The 21,513-nt window shown below is 41.2% G+C and overlaps 1 protein-coding gene across 1 annotated transcript in view; it reads left to right on the top strand.

Annotated features, from left to right (window-relative positions):
- Window positions 1-21,513, top strand: part of LOC128562047 (ATP-binding cassette sub-family A member 17-like) — a 150,105-nt gene that overhangs the window by 69,523 nt on the left and 59,069 nt on the right. The window contains exons 13-15 of the mRNA XM_053556652.1: window positions 718-845; window positions 3,432-3,561; window positions 15,742-15,896. Of these exons, the coding sequence (XP_053412627.1) occupies window positions 718-845; window positions 3,432-3,561; window positions 15,742-15,896 (413 nt within the window). The remainder of the gene's footprint in view (window positions 1-717; window positions 846-3,431; window positions 3,562-15,741; window positions 15,897-21,513) is intronic.

A 21,513-nucleotide genomic window follows, 5' to 3' on the forward strand; every position in this document is an offset into this window, starting at 1 on the left:
CTGAGAGTACCTGTGGATGTCTTACATGTGCCCTCTCAAACGTCAGACCCACATGTTCCCAACATACTAGAGTTCTCAACATTGCCTCTTTCCCCATTTAACTGCACTGTTGAAATGGCCCTGAAGCTCTTTGAGACCTCTGTGATTCCCAGGGCCCTGGCAGGAGATACAGCTCTTAAAGTTCTCAGAATTCTCTCCTATGATGACCAAGTTTTTCTTACAAAGCTGAGCTCTTCATGCCTGATTCATTCCTCCACAGTAGCATCTGGTGGCCTTGCCCCATGGTCTTAGTGTGACTGGTCCTGTCTGAATGACACAGTTGGGACCTCTGCAAAGGCTGCCACACTTGCCTTTCATGCAATGTGGGGAAAATGTACAAATAGTTAATTTCAGTATTTCTCCAGGCCTCTACCCACAAGGATGCTGAGTGCTGACACAATAGCTTCCCTGAGACACCAGGGGCCTGAGTATGAGCCATCTTTTGTAACTCCATCTCAGGACCATAGGTTGTAGGTTGGAATGCAGTTGATTAGTAATGAGTCTATGAGTGTTGCTTAACGTTTCCAGGCATCATTAAATATTTGATACAACAAGTAAACTGCAGGGCTGGAGGGGGGATTCTAATTTACCAAAATATTTATCTTCCAGAAAAGGAAGTCACTTCACCTAAATGATTAATGTGTAAGTTGACTCTTCTCCAGCCCTCCTACTGGCATGGAAAACCTATACCTGCTACACCATCACTGCTGAATATGAGGAATCCTGTAAAAGCTCTGAAAAGTGAGTTTATTCAGGAAGAGCCTACTGATTTGATCAAAGGAATTGAAATTCAGGATCTGTACAAGGTATCAGCTCACAAATCTCCTCCCAAGAATTTAAGAAATAGTGCATATAAGTTTCTATTTTACCCTAACGGTCATTACAGGATATGTTTTATGAGTGAAGATTTTAATTCTTTCGTTATGCTATCCTCAAAATTATAAATAAAACTTGAAATGTCCCATTTCCTGTCATAAAGTTATATGACTGGATAGAAGGTCTAGATGACCTCTCTTCAAAATAGTCACTTCTCATCCTTCCAATGCCAAACACCCCACTGTTGGAGACACATTAGAATTCAGCCATTTGAAAGATGGCTTTTATATTATGAAATCACTTTTTAAACCAGATTTTACTGTTGACTTTCAAATGTAAAAGTAGAGGCATTTGGTCTTTCATAAGGGTTTTCTGAGCCTTGAGTTGGCTGAGGACTCCCATAACAGGATGCCTGGACGTAAGCTGTGTGCCCTGGAGTGTCATACAGAGCATGGTTAATTTGTGTGAAGGACATGGCAATGTTCTCTGTACCACTGATTCTATAGCAATGTGCTGCCTTCTTCTGCTTGTGGAATCAAGTAGATCCTGAAAATGGTGGCTAGTTCCAGCTCCTCCATGCACTGTGGTGCTAGTTAGGAATGCTTGATTCTCCACCCAACTTACTGTGGGAATTTTTATTTCTTTTATCACCCCAAAAACAGTTAAAGCAGATGATTCTGGCATTATTTCAGCTACTTAACAAAGCTATCCCAGCTCCTTCTGATTGATTGATTGATTTTTTTCCCCAGGCCATTTATAGCCTGTTAGCTTTCTTTTATTCCTGCTTATCATTTCATGGCTACAAAATGGATGCTTAGTTCCTCTAAGGCAGCTGTTCTCAACCTGTGGGTCGTGACCCCTTTGAACTGTATTAAAGGTTTGCGGCATTAGGAAAGTTGAGAACCACTGCTCTAAGGGGAGAGATAAGAATTAAAATGCTTTCTTTTGGCAAGACTGCCTTCCTTCCTAATTCCCTTTATTTTTAGTTCCCAGGATTCTGTCACATGGTCACCTCTACTGCATGGAAAACTGAGAAGTCAGGGAACAGGACTATCATATTTGATTTAAAACAATCAGACCGGGTTAACTGCCTCAATTAGTGACTCGCTCCTCTAATCCTAGAACACTGGGAGGCCGAGGCAGGAGAATTACTTGAGGCCAGGAGTTAGAGACCTGCCTAAGCAAGAATGAGACCCTGTCTCTACTAAAAATAGAAAAAAATAGCTTTGTGCTGTGTTCCAGGCCTGTAGTCCCAGCTACTCAGGAGGCTAATGCAGGAGGATCACTTCAGCCCAGGAGTGTGGGGTTGCTATGAGCTATAACACCACAGCCCTCTAGATTGGGACAACAGACTGGTCCTGTTTTTCCAAACAGACAAATAATCAAATGGAAATGGGAGCAGGGGAGGTTACCAAATTACTTTCAGTAGCACTTTGCTCCCAAACTTAATTACACCTGACCCATTAACAACACAAGTTTGAACTGTGTAGGTCTGATTTTTTTTCAACCAAATGCTGATTGAAACTACAGTATTTGGGGATGTGAAACCTGAGTATATGGAGGGTGTACACAGGTTCCACAGGGCCAACTATGGAGCTTGATTGTGCATAGATTTTGTTATACACTGGGATCTTGGAACCGATCCCCCACATATACACACAGGGACAGCTGTCCATAGATTGTGGAATAAGTAACATCTAAGTCCCACTCTATTATAGTGTCTGGACTCCAGACCCCAAGTCCAGCCTAAATGCCATTTAGGACAGAAATCATCTAAGGCATATATTAAACTTCTGTACTATCTCAGGAGTTGACATAGAAGTTTGTTTGTTTGTTTTTTGAGACAGAGTCTCAAGCTGTCACCTTGGATAGAGTGCTGTGACATCACAGTTCACAGCAACCTCCAACTCCTGGGCTCAAGCGATTCTCCTGCCTCCGCCTCCCAAGTAGCTGGGACTATAGGCACCCACCACAATGCCTGTCTATTTTTTGGTTGCAGCCATCATTGTTGTTTGGCGGGTCCGGGTTGGATTCAAACCCATAGCTCAGGTGTATGTGGCTGGCGCCTTAGCCACTTGAACGCAGGCGCCGAGCCAACATAGAAGATTTTTATTTTTATCTTCTTTATACTCTATGTATGAATTATTTATAGAATTAAAAAATCAGTGGTATTTGAAATACCAGAGACATTTGACTTGAAAAATAGGCTGCTCTTTCTGGGATTCCCTCCCCAGATCGTCATCTCCAGCAAAAGTGGCAAGGCATAGCTTCAGAAACAGAGGTAAGAAGGCCTGTTCATGCCACAGGCACTAGACCTTCTGTGGTTTAGGTGCTCAATTGCCAGGTTCCAGAGGTCAGGGAGAAGATCATGGGATTGCTCCAGGTCAGCTTCCTTAGTATTACAGCCAGTTAGACACGAAAAGAAGGGGCTCCCTATTTAAGATTTCCACTTGGATTCCTACTGATGAACTTTCAAAGGAAATTGGTGGGTGTGTAACCTATCATAGGTTCTTCAGAAATGTTCTTCCCCTGTTTGTACATGTTAAACTGTCAGTCACACCTTGACTTTTCTGCAGGTGTTTCACAGAGGAAGGACTAAGCACATAGCAGTCAAAGGTCTGACCATGAATCTATACAGAGGACAGATCACTGTTCTTCTGGGACATAATGGAGCAGGGAAGACCTCCACCTGCTTCATGCTCACAGGTCTGTGTGTCAGTAGTCCTGAGGAAGCCCTGAAAAATTCATTGAACAAATTTAGATTTTCGGTGCTATCTTCCCTCATTAGGTTTCACTGATATTTTATATTAAGCATTGTTTTCTGTTTGTTTTACCATTTATGTAATGTCTGGTCATTCAGTTTACCCTGTCCCAGGAAAAGGATATCTTTGGCTTTCAGTCTGCAGAACTTAATTTTATTCACTTGTTAACTGAAGAAACAAAGACATTCATAAATTTGGAAAGGAAAGCTTTGCTTCTCATAAAGGGTTGCAGCCTGTAGGTGGCTAGCCTAACAGGCCAGAAAGCAGAGCCCTGACTGGAAGCCAAGAACAACTACTTCAAGGCAGGGACAGTGGAAACAAGAATTTATACTGGCCAAGTATAAATATTTAACAAGCTATAGGAGTCATGAATATTTATGAAAGGAGAAGCTTGCACCTGTGTAGTTGGACTTTATGCCCCTATATGGTGCAGAAATGGTGGCTATCTTACATCAAAAGGTGAAAAGAAGACATGAAAACTCCCTCTGCACCTGCTCCAAAAAATGTGCGATGATTGTTAGTTAGCAAGGGAGAGAGTGTAATGAGGTATGTCTGATTTCCTACTTCATCATGGCTGGGAACTCAGTTTTAAGGTGTCTCTGGGGTCTCCTTGGCCAAGAAGGGGTCCACTCAATCAGCAGGTGCTTAGTATTTTATTTTAGTTCACGCACTACTGAGAAGCTATGAACACTGCTCAGCATTTTTTTCTAGATAGACCTCCTATTCTGTGTGAAACAGTAAAATGCCACTATTCTTGCAATAAAAAAAGCTCTTCCATGTGCTTCTCATTGCCTGATACACTTTAAAAATGATGCCTAATGAATTGTTCTAAAATGATTTCATAGGCTGAGCGTGGTAGCTCACACCTATAATCCCAGCACTCTGGGAGGCCAAGGTGGGTGGTTTGCCTAAGCTCACAAGTTTAAGACCAGCCTGAGCAAGAGTGAGACCCTGTCTCTAAAAAATAGCCAGGCATTGTGGTAGGCACCTGTAGTCCCAGCTACTCAGAAGGCTAACGCAAAAGAATTACTTGAACCCAAGAATTTGAGGTTGCTGTGAACTATGAGGCCACGGCACTTTACCAAGGGTGACAAAGCGAGACTCTGTCTCAAATAATAAATAAATAAATAAAATAATTCCAGTTTCAGAATAATTTTTATGCCTAAATCTTTCACATTCCACCAACTAAAATAATCTTGAAATTTAAAAATTCTTTAATTCAAGAAACATACATTTCTTGAAGGCTTAATATGTGCAAAACAATGAGATTCATTTTCAACCTTCAAGGAGCTCAAAAAGGCAGCGAGTTCTTACTGGTGGAACATGGAACACCAAACTCCTGGGAAGCTCTTAACACCTCCCAGTTAGCCTGCCATGATTTTCTTCACATGTTGCTGATGTGCCCTGAATGGAGACATCTGGAGAACAGCACAATGGTGAAGTTTAGTTAGAGGAACTTTTTTTTTTTAACTTTTTAGCTTGTTTATTTTTCTTTTTATGAATTTACTTATTTATTTATTTTATTGTTAAATCATAGATGTGTATATTAGTGCAATCAAGGGGTACAATGTGCTGATTTCATATACAATCTGAAATATTCTCATCAAACTGTTCAAAGTAGCCTTTATGGCATTTTCTTAGTTATTGTATGTAGACATTTGTATTCTGCCTTTAGTAAGTTTTGCCTGTACCCATTCTAAGATGCACTATAGGTGTGGCCCCACCCATCACCCTCCCTTCACCCTAACCTCCCCCCTCCCTTCCCCTTCCTTGGCCCTTTCCCCATAGTCTTGTACTATAGTTGGGTTATAGCCTTCTTGTGAAAGCTATAATTTAGCTTTATAGTAGGGCTGAGTACATTGGATAATTTTTCTTCCATTCCTGAGATACTTTGCTAAGAAGAATATGTTCCAGCTCCATCCATGTAAACATGAAAGAGGTAAAGTCTCCATCTTTCTTTAAGGCTGCATAATATTCCATGGTATACATGTACCACAATTTGCTAGTCCATTTGTGGGTCGATGGGCACTTGGGCTTCTTCCATGACTTAGCAATTATGAATTGGGCTGCAATAAACATTCTGGTACAGATGTCTTTGTTATATTGTGATTTTTGGTCTTCTGGCTATAAACCTAGTAAAGGAATTATAGGATCAAATGGCAGGTCTATTTTTAGGTCTCTAAGAATTCTCCAAACATCCTTCCAGAAGCAACATGTTAGTGTGCATTCCACCAGCAGTGTAGAAGTGTGCCCTTTTCTCCATATCCACGCCAACATCTCTGGTTTGGGGATTTTGTTATGTGGGCTACTCTTACTGGGGTTAGGTGATATCTCAAAGTAGTTTTGATTTGCATTTCTCTGATGATTAAGGATAATGAGCTTTTTTTCATATGTTTGTAGATCGTGCATCTGTCTTCTTTAGAGAAGTTTCTCTTCAAGTCCCTTGTCCACCCTGAGATGGGATCACGTGTTCTTTTCTTGCTAATACGTTTGAGTTCTCTGTGGATTCTAGTTATTAGACCTTTATCGGAGGTATAACCTGCAAATACTTTCTCCTATTCTGAGAGCTGTCTGCTTGCTTTACTTACTATGTTCTTGGCTGTGCAGAAGCTTTTAACTTTGATCTGGTCCCAGTAGTATATTTTTGATACTGCTTCAATTGCCTGGGGAGTCCTCCTCATAAAATGTTCACCCAGGCTGATTCCTTCAAGAGTTTTCCCTGCACTTTCTTCAAGTATTTTTATAGTTTCATGCCTTAAGTTTAAATCTTTTATCCAGTGAGAGTCTATCTTAGTTAATGGTGAAAGGTGTGGGTCCAGTTTCAATCTTCTACAGGTTGCCAGCCAGTTCACCCAGCACCATTTGTTAAATAGGGAATCTTTTCCCCACTGAATGTTTTTAATTGACTTGTCAAACATGAAATAACGGTAAGTAGCTGGATCCATCTCTTGGTTCTCTATTCTGTTCCAGACATCTACTTCTGTTCCATGCCAATACCATGCTGTTTTGATCACTATGGATTTATAGTACAGTCTCAGGTCTGGTAGCATGATTCCTCCTGCTGTGTTTTTATTGCTGAGTAATGTTTTGGCTATTTGAGTTTTTTTCTGATTCCATATAAAACGAAGTATTATTTTTTCAAGATCTTTAAAATATGACAATGGAGCTTTAATAGGAATTGCATTAAAATTATATATTGCTTTGGGTAGTATAGACATTTTAACAATGTTGATTCTTCCCAGCCATGAGCCTGGTATGTTTTTCCATTTATTAATATCTTCAGCTATTTCTTTTCTTAAAGTTTGATAGTTTTCTTTGTAGAGGTCTTTCACGTCCTTTGTTAGGTATACTCCCAAATATTTCATCTTCTTTGGCACTACTGTGAAAGGAATAGAGTCCTTGACTGTTTTTCAGCTTGGTTATTGTTGGTATATATAAAGGCTACAGATTTATGGGTGTTGATTTTGTAGTCTGAGATATTGCTATATTCCTTGATCACTTCTAAAAGTTTTGTAGTAGAATCCCTAGTGTTTTCCAGATATACGATCATATCATCTGCAAAGAGTGAAAGTTTGATCTCTTCTGACCCTATGTGGATACCCTTGATTGCCTTTTCTTCCCTAATTGCAATGGCTAAAACTTCCATTACAATGTTAAAGAGCAGTGGAGACAACAGGCAACCTTGCCCGGTTCCTGATCTAAGTGGAAATGATTTCAATTTAACTCCATTCAATACGATATTGGCTGTGGGTTTGCTGTAGATGGCCTCTATTAGTTTCAGAAATGTCCCTTCTATACCAATTTTCTTAAGTGCTCTGATCATGAAGGGATGCTGGATATTATCAAAAGCTTTTTCTGCATCAATTGAAAGAATCATATGGTCCTTATTTTTTAGTTTGTTTATGTGTTGAATTACATTTATAGATTTACGTATATTGAACCAGCCTTGAGACCCTGGGATAAATCCCACTTGGTCGTGGTGTATAATTTTTTTGATGTGTTGTTGGATTCTGTTTGTTAGGATCTTATTGAGTATTTTAGCATCAATATTCATTAGTGATATTGGTCTATAATTTTCTTTTCTTGTTGGGTCTTTCCCTGGTTTAGGGATCAAGGTGATGTTTGCTTTGTAGAATGTGTTGGGTAATATTGCTTCTTTTTCTATATTTTGGAAGAGGTTTAGTAGTGTAGGTACTAGTTCTTCTTTAAAGGTTTGGTAGAATTCTGACATAAAACCGTCTGGTCCTGGGCTTTTCTTTTTATGGAGATTTTGTATAGTTGATGCTATTTCAGAATTTGATATAGGCCTGTTCAACATTTCCACTTCATTCTGGCTAAGTCTTGGTAGGTGGCGTACTTCCAGGTATTGGTCGATTTCTTTCAGATTTTCATATTTGTGAGAGTAGAGTTTCTTGTAGTATTCGTTAAGGATTTTTTGAATTTCTGAGGGGTCTGTTGTTATTTCATCGTTACCATTTCTGATTGATGAAATTAGAGATTTTACTCTTTTCTTTTTCTGGTTAGGTTGGCCAAAGGTTTATCTATTTTATTGATCTTTTCAAAAAACCAACTTTTGGATTTATTGATCTGTTGTATAATTCTTTTGTTTTCAATTTTGTTTAGTTCTGCTCTGATTTTGGTTATTTCTTTTCTTCTGCTGGGTTTGGGGTTGGAGTGTTCTTCGTTCTCCAGTTGCTTGAGATGTCCCATTAAGTTGTTAACTTCCTCTCTTTCCATTTTCTTGAGGAAGGCTTGCAGTGCTATAAATTTCCCTCGTAGGACTGCCTTTGCAGTATCCCAGAGGTTCTGGTAATTCGTGTCTTGATTGTTGTTTTCTTCCAAAAATTTGGCGATTTCCTTCTTAATCTCGTCTATAACCCATCTATCCTTCAGCATAAGGTTGTTTAGCTTCCATGTTTTTGTATGGGTATGCAGGTTCCTGTTGTTATTGAGTTCAACTTTTATTCCATGATGGTCTGAGAAGATGCAAGGAATAATTTCTATTTTTTTAAATTTGCTGAGGTTAGATTTGTGGCCTAGGATGTGGTCGATTTTGGAGTATCTTCCGTGGGCTGATGGGAAGAATGTGTATTCAGTTTTGTTGGGATGAAATGTTCTGTAGATGTCTGTTAAGTCCAGATGTCGAATGGTTAAGTTTAAATCTAAAATTTCTTTGCTGAGCTACTTTTTGGAGGATCTATCCAGCACTGCTAAAGGGGTGTTAAAATCTCCAACTACTATGGAACTGGAGGAAATCAAGTTGCTCATGTCTGTTAGAGTTTCTCCTGTAAATTGAGGTGCGTTCTGGTTGGTTGCATAAATATTAATAATTGAAATCTCATCATATTGAGTATTACCTTTAACAAATATGAAGTGTCCATCCTTGTCCTTCCTTATTTTGGTTGGCTTAAAGCCTATCGTGTCTGTGAACAGGATTGCAACACCTGCTTTTTTCTGCTTTCCATTTGCCTGGAGTATAGATGACCATCCATTCACCTTGAGTCTATATTTGTCTTTTAATGTGAGATGCGATTCTTGTATGCAGCAGATATCTGGCTTGAGTTTTTGTATCCAGTCAGCCAACCTGTGCCACTTTAGAGGACAATTTAAACCATTCACATTAATTGAGAATATTGATAAGCCTTTCGAAAGTCCAGTGGACATTTTTAATCCCTTTGCGACTCTGGAAGTTGGAATTTGATCAAAATTTTCTGGGTAGGTTTACTTTTGTGGTGGAGGATTACACTGGTCTTTATGGAGGATAGGTCTGAGAATATCCTGGAAAGCTGGTTTAATTATGGCAAATTTCTTCAACATGTGAATGTCGTTGAAGTATTTAATTTCTCCGTCATAAATGAAGCTCAGTTTAGCTGAGTACAGGATCCTGGGTTGAAAGTTATTTTGTTTTAGGAGATTAAAAGTCGATGAACATCCTCTTCTAGCTTGAAAGGTTTCAGCAGAGAGATCTGCAGTTATTCTAATATTCTTGCCCTTGTAGGTGATGGTTTTCTTTCGTCTGGCTGCTTTCAGAATTTTCTCCTTCATATTAACTTTAGTGAAATCGATTATGATGTGTCTGGGGGGATGTCTTATTTGAGTTGAGTCATGCTGGAGTTCTGAAACTGTCTGCTATCTGAATTTCAGAATCTCTTGGCTTGTCTAGAAAGTTCTCCTTCATAATCTCATGGAGAAGAGACTCTGTGCCTTGTGAAGCCATTTCATCGCTTTGGGGATCCCTATAAGACGAATATTGGTTTTCTTCTAATTATCCCAGAGTTCTCTGAGAGAGTGATCTGTTTTTCCCCTCCATTTCTCTTCCTCTTTGAGAGTTTGGGAGCATTCCAAAGCTTTGTCTTCAATGTCAGAAATCCTTTCTTCTGCTTTCTCCATTCTGTTACTGAGGGATTCTACTGTGTTTCTCAGATCTTTGAGGGCTGCAACTTCTTGTCTCAATGTGTCAAAATCTTTGGTAATTTGGTCTTTGAATTCATTGAATTCTTGAGATATATTTTGGGTTACTGCTTGGAATTCTAATTCGATCTTATTGGCTATCCAGATTCTGAATTCGATTTCTGACATCTCAGCTATTTGTTTGTGTATGGGATCTTGTGCTGTGTCTGTCCCATTGATCCTTGGGGAAGTTGATCTACTTTGATTATTCATATTGCCAGAGTTTTTCTGTTGATTTCACCTCATGATTGTTTTTCACCATTGCCTCCGGCCGTCCTCAGAGTTGAGGAGGTGTCTCTCCAAGATTAGACTCCAGCAGGATCACTCTATTGTTGCTGGATCTTTGTAGGGAGTGACCATGTGTAGTTCCTCTGGGGCTGCCCCAGCCAGGGAGTTCTGGTTGTGGAAGCAGTTCTGGAGTGTGACATACCCAAATCCAGCAACAGGGCGGGAGATGGTGCGCACGGTTCTGGGAGTGCCTGGTGCCCAGTGACTTTGGCATAGTGAGCCCAAGGCTCCAGCAGTCTCTGGCCAGGAGAAGGGCTCTGCGCAGAGGCAGGGAGGGCTCTGGAGGGCATGCGTCTTCCAGAGTACCTGGCCAGACGAGTCGGCCAGTGTGGAGGCAGGGAGGGTACCGGAGGGAGGATGCAGGGTTGTGTGGCTCCTGCAGTTCCTGGTCAGGGCATCAGAGGCCCGGCGGGCACGGGTCGCAGGTCGGGGGTCATGGTGCAGCTCTTATGGAGGTCCAGGCGGCGCCAAGCCCAGGAGTTTGAGGTTGCTTTGAACTGTGACACCACGGCCCTCTACCCAGGGCAACAGCCCGAGGCTCCAGTATGCCAAAACCGGTCTCACTCTGCCCCTGAGGGTTAAGGCTGTAAGGCAGCTCAGTCCCCACCTTTAGGCTGCTCAGTCACTAGGTTACTAGCTCCCGCCTGATCCTTGCTCTGCGACCCTGAGGGTGGAGCTTGCCAGGCAGTTCTCTCACAATGGCTCCCTGCGGCCCACAGCTTAACACTATTAGCTCCATCCGGCTCAGCAGCTCAGTCTGAGGCCCTAGACAATGCCCAAAGTTCTCCGCACTCCTGCTCAAGCTCTCCCCAAGGCAGTTCAACTGAGTGCCAAGTCCGAAAACACTGAAACAGTTCACAGGTAAGGCCTTTCCAGTTTGCAGTCTCACTGCTACTTGTACTTACAGCTGCCGGCGGGATTAGGTCAATCGAACACATGCAACTACTTGGCAGTTTTCCACTGTTTTTGTCCTCCTCTTGGGGTCCAGAAGTCCCTTGCTGGCTCCCTGTATCCTCAAAGGGATGATTATAGGCAGATCCCACCAGCCAGAGATGCCTGGAGTCTTATCTCCCCAGACTCACCATGCCCAGTTGCAGGGAAGCTGTTACTCAGCCGCCATCTTGCTCCACCCCCGTTAGAGGAACTTTTAACAAACACCCCTTTGGTATCAGGACTTTAAAAACCAAGTCTCAGCCCAGCAGATGCTCACTGTCTAGACTCTGTGTGCATCAGTATTAGGGGCTGAGCCCCAGCCAGTGTCCTGGACTGGGCACAGCCGTGTTTCTAAAAGTGTGGTCCTCTCCTAGGTATGGGTATTGTTGTTCCTGGCAGTGTGACCTTTTAGGGAAGCCTTCTCCCCTCTGTAGCTTGTGAGGTCCTCACTGTTTAAAGGGTGATCCAGGTCTACCCACAGGCCTGGTTACTGGGGCAGCCAGTTCCCAGCATTATCTAAGGAGGCCACATGATAGAAACACTCCACAGGGCAGCACCTGTGTCTCAGTGGGAGGGCACTGGCCCCATATGCCAAGGGTAGCGGGTTCAAACCCAGACCCAGCCAAACTGCAACAAAAAAATAGCCGGGTGTTATGGCGGGCACCTGTAGTCCCAGCTACTTGGGAGGCTGAGGCAAAAGAATTGCCTTCAGGAGTTGGAGGTTGCTGTGAGCTGTGTGACGCCATGGTACTCTACCAAGGGCGATAAAATGAGATTCTGTCTCTAAAAAAAAAAAAAGAAGAAAGTCTCCATCTTTCTTTAAGGCTGCATAATATTCCATGAGAAAAAAAAAGAAACACCCCACAGCCTCTTCCACATTTCATTTTGTTTTGTGTGTAGTATTCCTTGGTTTCTGTAATTATCTTTTTTTTTTTTTTGAGACAGAGCCTCAAGCTGTCGCCCTAGGTAGAGTGCTGTGGCATCACAGCTCACAGCAACCTCCAGCTCCTGGGCTCAAGTGAGTCTCCTGCCTCAGCCTCCCAAGTAGCTGGGACTATGGGTGCCCGCCACAATGCCCGGCTATTGTTTGGTTGCAGCCATCACCGTTGTTCGGCAAGCCCAGGCTGGACTCGAACCCGCCAGCTCAGGTGTATGTGGCTGGCACCTTACCCACTTGAGCCACAGGCGCCAAGCCTGTAATCATCTTATTTGGTTGTATGCATGTGTGTTATTTCTCTGTCTCTCCCTGTCTTTCTCCCTAGTTCTGTTTACTTCTGGATTCAATGTCCAAACAGTGTTTGGCACAGAATAGGCACTCAATAAATAGCATTGAGTGAATAACTAAATTAATTAATTAATTAATGTATTGCAAATACTACCAAAATGCTGACTGTGAATGATATATCAGAGAAGCCCTGCTATGGATTTCTACCGAAAGTGACACTGCATGAAAAGCTAACACAGTGGTGGAGAAAGGGGTATTGCTAGAGACATGTAATGGGGTTCAGTAGCCCTGAAGATGCTAAGCTGGAAGGAGAATCTGCCTGATTCCCCAGGGCACTGGACAGCAAAGCACTGATCTATCACAATTTTTTTTTATTAAATCATAGCTGTCTACATTAATGCAATCATAGGGTATAATGTGTTGGTTTTATATACCATTTGAAATATTTTCATCAAACTGGTTAACATAGCCTTCACCACATTTTCAGTTATTGTGTTAAGACATTTATATTCTATACTTAATAAATTTAACAGGCACCCTTATAAAATGCACTGTAGGTGTGGTCCCACCAATAACCCTCCCTCCACTCATCCTTCCCCCTCCCATCTATCACGATTATTTATAGAAAAGTCCAAAACTTGGCACAGGAATGTTTTGTATCTTAAACTCCATTTCTCTGCTGAGTAAAGTTATGTGGATTTTTTTTTGTTCTATGAGTTCCTCTATTTCGGTGGTTCTCAACCTGTGGATCACGACCCACAGGAACTGTATTAAAGGGCCACAGCATTAGGAAGGTTGAGAACCACTGCTCTATTTAGTTATTCTATTATAACATTATATTAAAAGGCTTTTTACCTTTACTTGACATAAAATAGTATTGTCTTTTCCCTTTGTTAGCCCAAACAATCATTAATGCTTTATTATCCTCAGCCAAAATGGAAGATCTAAAAACCCAACCAGAGGGTAATTTGGCAGTAAGTATCAAAAACCTTCAAAGTTTTGACCCCCTTTTGACCTACCAAATAAATCTGTTTATATTGTTTAGAGTAAGGAAATAATTGGGGAAGTAAGCAAAGTTCTATCACAGGTTTATGCTTCTGAAAAATTCCAAATAATTTAGCTATCCATCAGTGTGGATTAAATAAATAAATAGGGTATATTCATAACAATGAAATCTTTTTAATCTTTAAAAATGATCCAGATTTTGTTGATGTGGACAAATGGCCTCAATACATTGCTATATGGAAAAGCCAGTTAATATAGTATCAGAAGTGTCTATATATATGCCAAAGAAAAACTAGAATTTATATTTGTATTCTCATTTTTGTTAAAAAAAAAAAAAAGAAAGAAAAAAGAAAAAAACAAGTATGTGAGTTGGTCATGTATAAAAAATACCTAAGACTGGCTTGGTGCCCATAGCACAGTGGTGCCAGGCACATACACCAAGGCTGATGGGTTCAAACCCAGCCCAGGCCTGCTAAACAGCAATGACAACTGCAACAAAAAAATAGCTGGTCCCAGCTACTTGGGAGACTGAGGCAAGAGAATCGCTTAAGTCCAAGAGTTTGGACTGCTAAACAACAATGACAACTGCAACAAAAAAACATAGTAGTCCCAGCTACTTGGGAGGCTGAGGCAAGAGAATCGCTTAAGTCCAAGAGTTTGAGGTTGCTGTAAGCTATGATTTCACAGCACTCTACTGAGGATGACATAGTGAGGCTCAGTCTCAAAAACAGAAAAAAAAAAAAAAACTAAGACTATATAGTAGAAAAATATCAGTTATCTTTTTTTTTTTTTATTTTATTTTTTTGTAGAGACAGAGTCTCACTTTATCACCCTCGGTAGAGTGCCATGGCGTCACACAGCTCACAGCAACCTCCAACTCCTGGGCTTAAGCGATTCTCTTGCCTCAGCCTCCCGAGTAGCTGGGACTACAGGCGCCTGCCACAACGCCCGGCTATTTTTTGGTTGCAGTTCAGCCGGGGCTGGGTCTGAACCCGCCACCCTCGGTATATGGGGCCGGCGCCCTACCGACTGAGCCACAGGCACCGCCCCATCAGTTATCTTTCTATGATGGGACTGTATAACCTTCGTTTTATTACATCTTTTTTTCTAACCTTGTTGCAATAAGAATTTATTGCCAGCTTGGCTCCCGTAGCACAGTGGTTACAGCACCAGCCACATACACCGAGGGTGGCAGGTTCGAACCCAGCCCAGGCCAGCTAAACAACTGCAACAAAAACAACAACAAAAATAGCCAGGCATTGTGGCATGTGCCTGTAGTCCCAGGTACTTGGGAGCTGAGGCAAGAGAATTGCTTAAGCCCAAGAATTTGAGGTTGCTGTGAGCTGTGATGCCACAGCACTCTACCGAGGGCAACATAGTGAGACTTTGTCTCAAAAAAAAAGAATTTATTGCCTTTTTCAAACTGAAAAATATACTTAGAAAAGGAAATTGAAATAAAGACAAAAATAATACACAAGGGAGCAGACTGCAAAGTTTTACTCTGGGATACATTTGGTAGTGAATGTAGTCATTAATACATTCATTCATTTATCAGGAATCAGAGATAAGTCATAGACCTTGCCTTTAAGAATTTCAATTTAAAGGCCAGGTGCGATGATGGCTCATGCCTGTAATCCCAGCACTCTGGGAGGCCTAGGTGGGGGGTGGGGGATCACCTGAGCTCAGGAGTTCAAGACCAGCCTGAGCTAGAGTGATACCCTGTTTCTAAAAATAGCCAGGCATTTTGGAAGGTGCCAGTAGTCCCAGCTACTTGGGAGGCTGAGGCAAGAGAATCGCTTCAGCCCAAGAGTTTGAGGTTGCTGTGAGCTGTGACACCATAGCACTCTACTGAGGGCAAGAAAGTGAGACTGTGTCTCCAAAAACAAACAAAACAGTTAGATTCTCAATATACTGTCTTCTTAATCATATTTGCTAGGCATCCAAATAATTATTTAATACTTAGAGTAGTATCATTTGCTTTTTTTTTTTACTTAACCATATTGGAAAGACCTCTCCTATCTCTAATATTCGCTTTGTGATCTTATAGATTGTAATACACAGAACATGTACTCCTTGGATGTTACTCATTGACTGTGGCAAAGAAGTAAAATAAGAATTTTCTGTGTGAAAACAAGCAAACAAAGCCGAAGGTGTCATTAGGCTTTGTACTGCTGTGTGCTCTTACTGAAGAGGACATTACCACGTGTCTTCTACTTGTTCTAGGTCTTATTCCCCCTACCAGTGGACATGCTTATGTCAACGGATATGAAATTTCACAAGACATGTTTCACATTAGGAAGAGCTTAGGCTGGTGCCCCCAACACGATATCTTATTTGAAAACTTCACAGTAGCAGAACATCTTTCTTTCTATGCTCAGGTGAGTTGCTGGATAACAGGTATTTGTTTCCTCTGCACACATTCTTGGGAATAGTGAAATAGACCAGAGTTCTGTGATTCAACCTGGGAAAGTTTTTAAAAGGAAGCCTCATGTTTCTCTTAACACTTCTGATACCAAAAGTGTGGTGACTTTCTCCAATTCCAGACACCAACGGAGTGTTCTACTCGGACACTAACTACCTGGAGTTAGCGTCAGGCCCACAGGTTTAGAGATCAGTCAAGATGCCCCCCCTTTCAGGTTATAAGTCCCAGATCGTCAAGTATACTTCTAAACAAATGTCTGTCAGTTGAGACTTCTCGCAATCCCCTCCTTAGTTCAGTAATTTGCTGTAACAGCTCACAAAACTCAGGTGAACACCAGATGAAGAAGCACATGGGTCAATGTATGTGGAAAGAGGTGCAGAACTTCCATGCCACCTTTGCAACACCTTAATGTGTGCACTAGCTAGAAACTCTTCAAAACCTGCAATTCAGATTTTTGTGCCGGCTTCATCATGATCAATTATTAGCTCAATCTCCAGCCCCTCCTCTCTCCCTGAAGGGCGGGGGAGTTTCTAATCATGGATTGGTCTTTCTGGTGACCAGCTCCCATCCTGAAGCTATGTAAAAGCCTACCAAGAGTCACCTCATTAGAACAAAAGACATTCCTGTCACCCAGGAAGTTCCAAGAGATTTAGGAACGAAATCAAATATCAAATCAAAGACAAATATTAAAACAAAATATGTTTCTAATTATCTCTATCACTTAGGACATTATAAGGCATGTAGGAGCTCTGTCAGGAACCAGGGCAGAGACCAAATAGTATATTTCTTACTATGTCACAATCTAGAAACCTCTTATGGACATAATTACCCAAACATTCAGGAAGGAGGAGAGGCATGGCATTTGAATCAAGATTTCTGAGTTAAAGGATTTCTAGAAACTACTTTATTATTATTATTATTATTATTTGAGACAGGGTCTTACTTTGTAGGCCAGGCTGGAGTCAGTGGTACTATCATAGTTTACTGCAGCCTTGAACTCCTAGGTTCAAGGGATCCTCCTGCCTTAGCCTCTGGAATAACTGGGACTACAGGCACCCACCCTCATGCCTGGCTAATTTTTTCATTCTTTTATAGAGATAGGTTCTCATGATGTTTCCCAGTAAACTCCTGGCCTCAAGCAATCCTACTACCTCCAGTCTCTCAAAAGTGCTGGAATTACAGGTGTGAGTCACCATGCCCAGGTTGATTTTTTACATTTAATTTTCACTTTTTATTGAGATAAAATTTACCATTTTACAATGTTCAATTCACTGGTTTTTAGTATACTCACAATGTTATGTAACCATCACCACTATCTAATTGTAGAACATTTTCATTACCCACCGAAGAAACTTATGCACAGTGTCTTCTCATTTTTCCCTCCCTGCAGCGTGTGGCAACCCTAATTTGATTTCTGTCTCTATGGATTTGCCTATCTTGGGTATTTCATATAAATAGAATCATAAAATATGTGGCTTTTTGTGTCTGGCTTATTTCACTTAACAGTGTTTTCAAGATTTACCGTATTTTAGCATATGTCAATAATTCACTCCTTTTCATACCTGGATAAAATCCATTCAATACTCAGTTGAATGTTTATTCATTCATCAGTTTATGGACAACTGGGTTGTTTTCACCCTTTGGCTGTTGCCAGTACTGGTGCTTTGAACATTGGCATTTACATTTTTATTTGAACACCTATTTTCAGTGCTTTAGTAAATACCTAGGAGTGAAATTCATGGGTCCTATAGTAATTCGGTATTTAACTTTTTTTTTTTTAACTTTTTGAGACACTGCCACTATAATGGGTGTAAAGTAGTATCTTAAAGCTTTGATTTGCGTTTCCCTGATGACTATCTTTTCATGTGCTAATTGGCCGTTTATATACTTCTTTGGCGAAATATCTGTCCAAGTCCTTGGCTTATTTTTTAGCTGGGTTTTTATCTTTTTGTAGTTGAGTTGTAAGAGGTGTTTTTAATGTATTCCACACACCGCACCCTTATTAGATACATGCTTTGCAAATATTTTCTCCTATTCTGTGGATTCTCTTTTCCCTGTATTGATAGTATTCTTTGATACACAGAAGTTTTATGCTTTGGTGATCATATTTATGCTTTTGATATCATATTTTAAAAACCATTGTGTGGGATTTACACCAGTATTTCCTTCTAAGATATCATAGTTCTCACATTTAGGCCTTTGATCCATTATGAGTAAATTTTTATATGCAATGTGAGCAGAGGTCCACATTTATTATTTTGAGTGCAGATAGCCAGTTATCTCAACACCATTTGTTGAAAAGACTGTTCTTTCCCCTTTGAATAGTCTTGGCACCCTCATCAAAATCGATGTACTGTAGACACAAATTGGGATTGTTTGTATATGCTCAATGCTATCCTGTTGTTCTGTATGTCTGTCCTTAGGCCAGTAGCACAGGTATTCATTACTGTAGTTTGCAGTAAATTTTGAAATCAGGAAGTGTGAGTCTTCCAACTTTGTTCTTCTTTTTAAGATTGTTTTGGTATTCTGAGTCTCTGGCTTTTTTTGTTTTGAGACATAGTTTTGTTTTGTCGCCCTCGGTAGAGTGCAGTGGTGTCAGAGTTCACAGCAACCTCCAACTCTTGGGCTCAAGCAATTCTCTTGCCTCAGCCTCCCAAGTAGCTGGGACTATGGGTGACCGCCACAATGCCTGGCTATTTTTAGAGATGGAGTCTTGCTCTTGCTCAGGCTGGTCTCGAACCCGTGAGCTCAGGCAATCCACCCACCTTGGCCTCCCAGAGTGCTAGGATTAGAAGAGTGAGCCACTGTGCCCAGCCTTCTTCAGCATTTCTATATGAATTTTAGGATCAACTTGCCCTGAAAAAGTGAAAAAGGCAGGGCGCTGGCCACATATACCGAGAGTGGCGGGTTCGAACCCGGCCCCAGCCAAACTGCAAAACAAAAAAATAGCCAGACGTTGTGGCGGGCGTCTGTAGTCCCAGGTACTCAGGAGGCTGAGGCAAGAGAATCGCCTAAGTCCAGGAATTGGAGGTTGCTATGAGCTGTGATGCTACAGCACTCTACTGGGGTCAATAAAGTGAGACTGTCTCAAAAAAAATAAAAGTGAAAAAGGCTATTAAAATTTTTATAGTGATTGCATTGAATCTCTAGGTTACTTTGGGTATTACTGTCATCTCCATAAAATTAAAAAATTTCAGAGAGGTGGGCAGAGGGAGGGGGATTGGTGGGATTACACCTGCAGTGCATCTTACAAGGGTACATGTGAAACTTAGTAAATGTGGAATGTAAATGTCTTAGCACAATAACTAAGAAAATGCCAGGAAGGCTATGTTAACCAGTGTGATGAAAATGTGTCAAACGGTCTATGAAACTAGTGTATGGTGCCCCATGATCACATTAATATACACAACTATGATTTAATAAAATTTAAAAAAAAAATTCAATCTATAGGCTCAGCGCCCATAGTACAATGGTTACGGCGCCAGCCACGTACACCGAAGTTGGTGGGTTCGAACCCAGCCCGGGCCAGCTAAAACAACAATGACAACTGCAACAAAAAATAGCCGGGCATTGTGGCTGGTGCCTGCTACTTGGGAGGCTGAGGCAAGAGAATCACTTAAGCCCAGGAGTTGGAGGTTGCTGTGAGCTGTGATGTCATAGCACTCTACTGAGGGTGACATAGTGGGACTCTATACACTGGCCCCATATACTGAGGGTGGCAAGTTCAAACCTGGCCCCAGCCAAATTGCAATAAAAAAAATAGCCAAGTCAGGCAGCGCCTGTGGCTCAAGGAGTAGGGCGCTGGTCCCATATGCCAGAGGTGGCAGGTTCGAACCTAGCCCCGGCCAAAAAAAAAAAAAATAGCCAAGCATTGTGGCAGGTGCCTGTGGTACTAGCTACTTGGGAGGCTGAGGCAAGAGAATTGCCTAAGCCCAAGAGCTGGAGGTTGCTGTGAGCTGTGATGCCATGGCACTCTACTGAGGGCGACAAAATAAGACTCTGTCTCTAAATAAATAAATAAATAAATAAAAACCAAAAAGTTTCGATCTATAAACATGAAAAGTACTTCCATTTATTTAGGCCTTCTTTAATTACTTTCAATAATGTTTTATAATTTTCAAGGTACTGGTATTTCTTGCACTTCTTTGGTTAAATTTATTGCTATATATTATTTATTTATTTATTTATTGAAGACAGGATCTTACTCTGTTACCCATGCTGGAGTATAGTGGCATAATCATAGCTCACTGTTAACTGTGAACTCTGGGGCTCAGGCAATCTTCCTGTAGCAGCCTCCCAAGTAGCTAACACTATAGCTTATTTTTTTTATTATTTTGCAGAAACAAGGTCTTGTTATACCTCCCAAGCTGGTCTTGAACTCTTGGCCTCCAGTGATCCTCCTGCCTCAGCCTACCAAAGTGGTGGGATTACAGGTGTAAGCCACTGTGCTGGCCTATTTCTAAATTTTTTTTTTTTTGGTTGCAGTTCAGCTGGGGTTGGGTTTGAACCTGCCACCCTCGGTATATGGGGCCGGCACCTTACCGACTGAGCCACAGGCACCACCCTATTTCTAAATATTTTATCTTTCATAATACTAATATAAATTATTATTTAGGCATGAATGAATGCATCATTGGCCACATGACTAAACTCAATCTCCAGTCCCCTCCTCTTCCAGGTAGTCAGGAGGTCAGGAGATATTACATGGCTCAAAACCATGGAATTGGTTTTGTAACTTCATTTTGGGGTTGTTCATTGCTAGTGTAAAGTAATACAACTCAGATTTGTATGTTTATGTTATATCCTGCAACTTTACTTAACTCATTTATTAGCTCTAATAGTGTTTTGGAGTTCTTCAATGTTTTCTACATGTAAGATCATGTGATCTGCAAAGAACAGATCTTACTTCTTTTTTCCAATCTGGATGACCTTTACTTCTTTCTCTTTTCTAAGTTCCCTGGCTAAAACCCCCAGTATAATTTTGGATAAGATGACAAAACAGACATCCTTGTTTTGTTCCTAATTGTAGGGGGGAAACTTTTACCATTACCATCAATCTACCATTGATGAGACTATGATGTTAGCTGTGGGTTGGTTTTTCATAGATGTCCTTTATCATGCTGAGGAAGTTCCCTTCTTTTTTTTTTTTTTTTGTGGTTTTTGGCCGGGGCTGGGTTTGAACCGGCCACCTCTGGCATATGGGACCAGTGCCCTACTCCTTGAGCCACAGGCGCCACCCAGGAAGTTCCCTTCTATTCCTAGTTTGTTGAGTATTTTCATCATGATGGGGTATTGGATTGATCAGACGGTTTTCTGTGTCTACTGAGGTTACAATGTGGTTTTTTATCCTTCATTCTATTAATATTCTGTATCTAAGCAATGCAGTTTGGCACTAACAATGGAGTTAGCATAGACTTTATACATTAAGGGCACAATCTCCTAGAAGATCACTACCACTTTAGAAACCTACAAGCTTAGGGGTTCCTTGACAAACAAGGCACTTATGACAGACTGACTACGGATCTGGAGGTCCCACTACTCCCTCAGGTTGGATAATGACTGACAGAACTCAA

The sequence above is a fragment of the Nycticebus coucang genome, chromosome 12, assembly GCF_027406575.1.
Source record: "Nycticebus coucang isolate mNycCou1 chromosome 12, mNycCou1.pri, whole genome shotgun sequence".
Taxonomy (NCBI): Eukaryota; Metazoa; Chordata; class Mammalia; order Primates; family Lorisidae; genus Nycticebus; species Nycticebus coucang.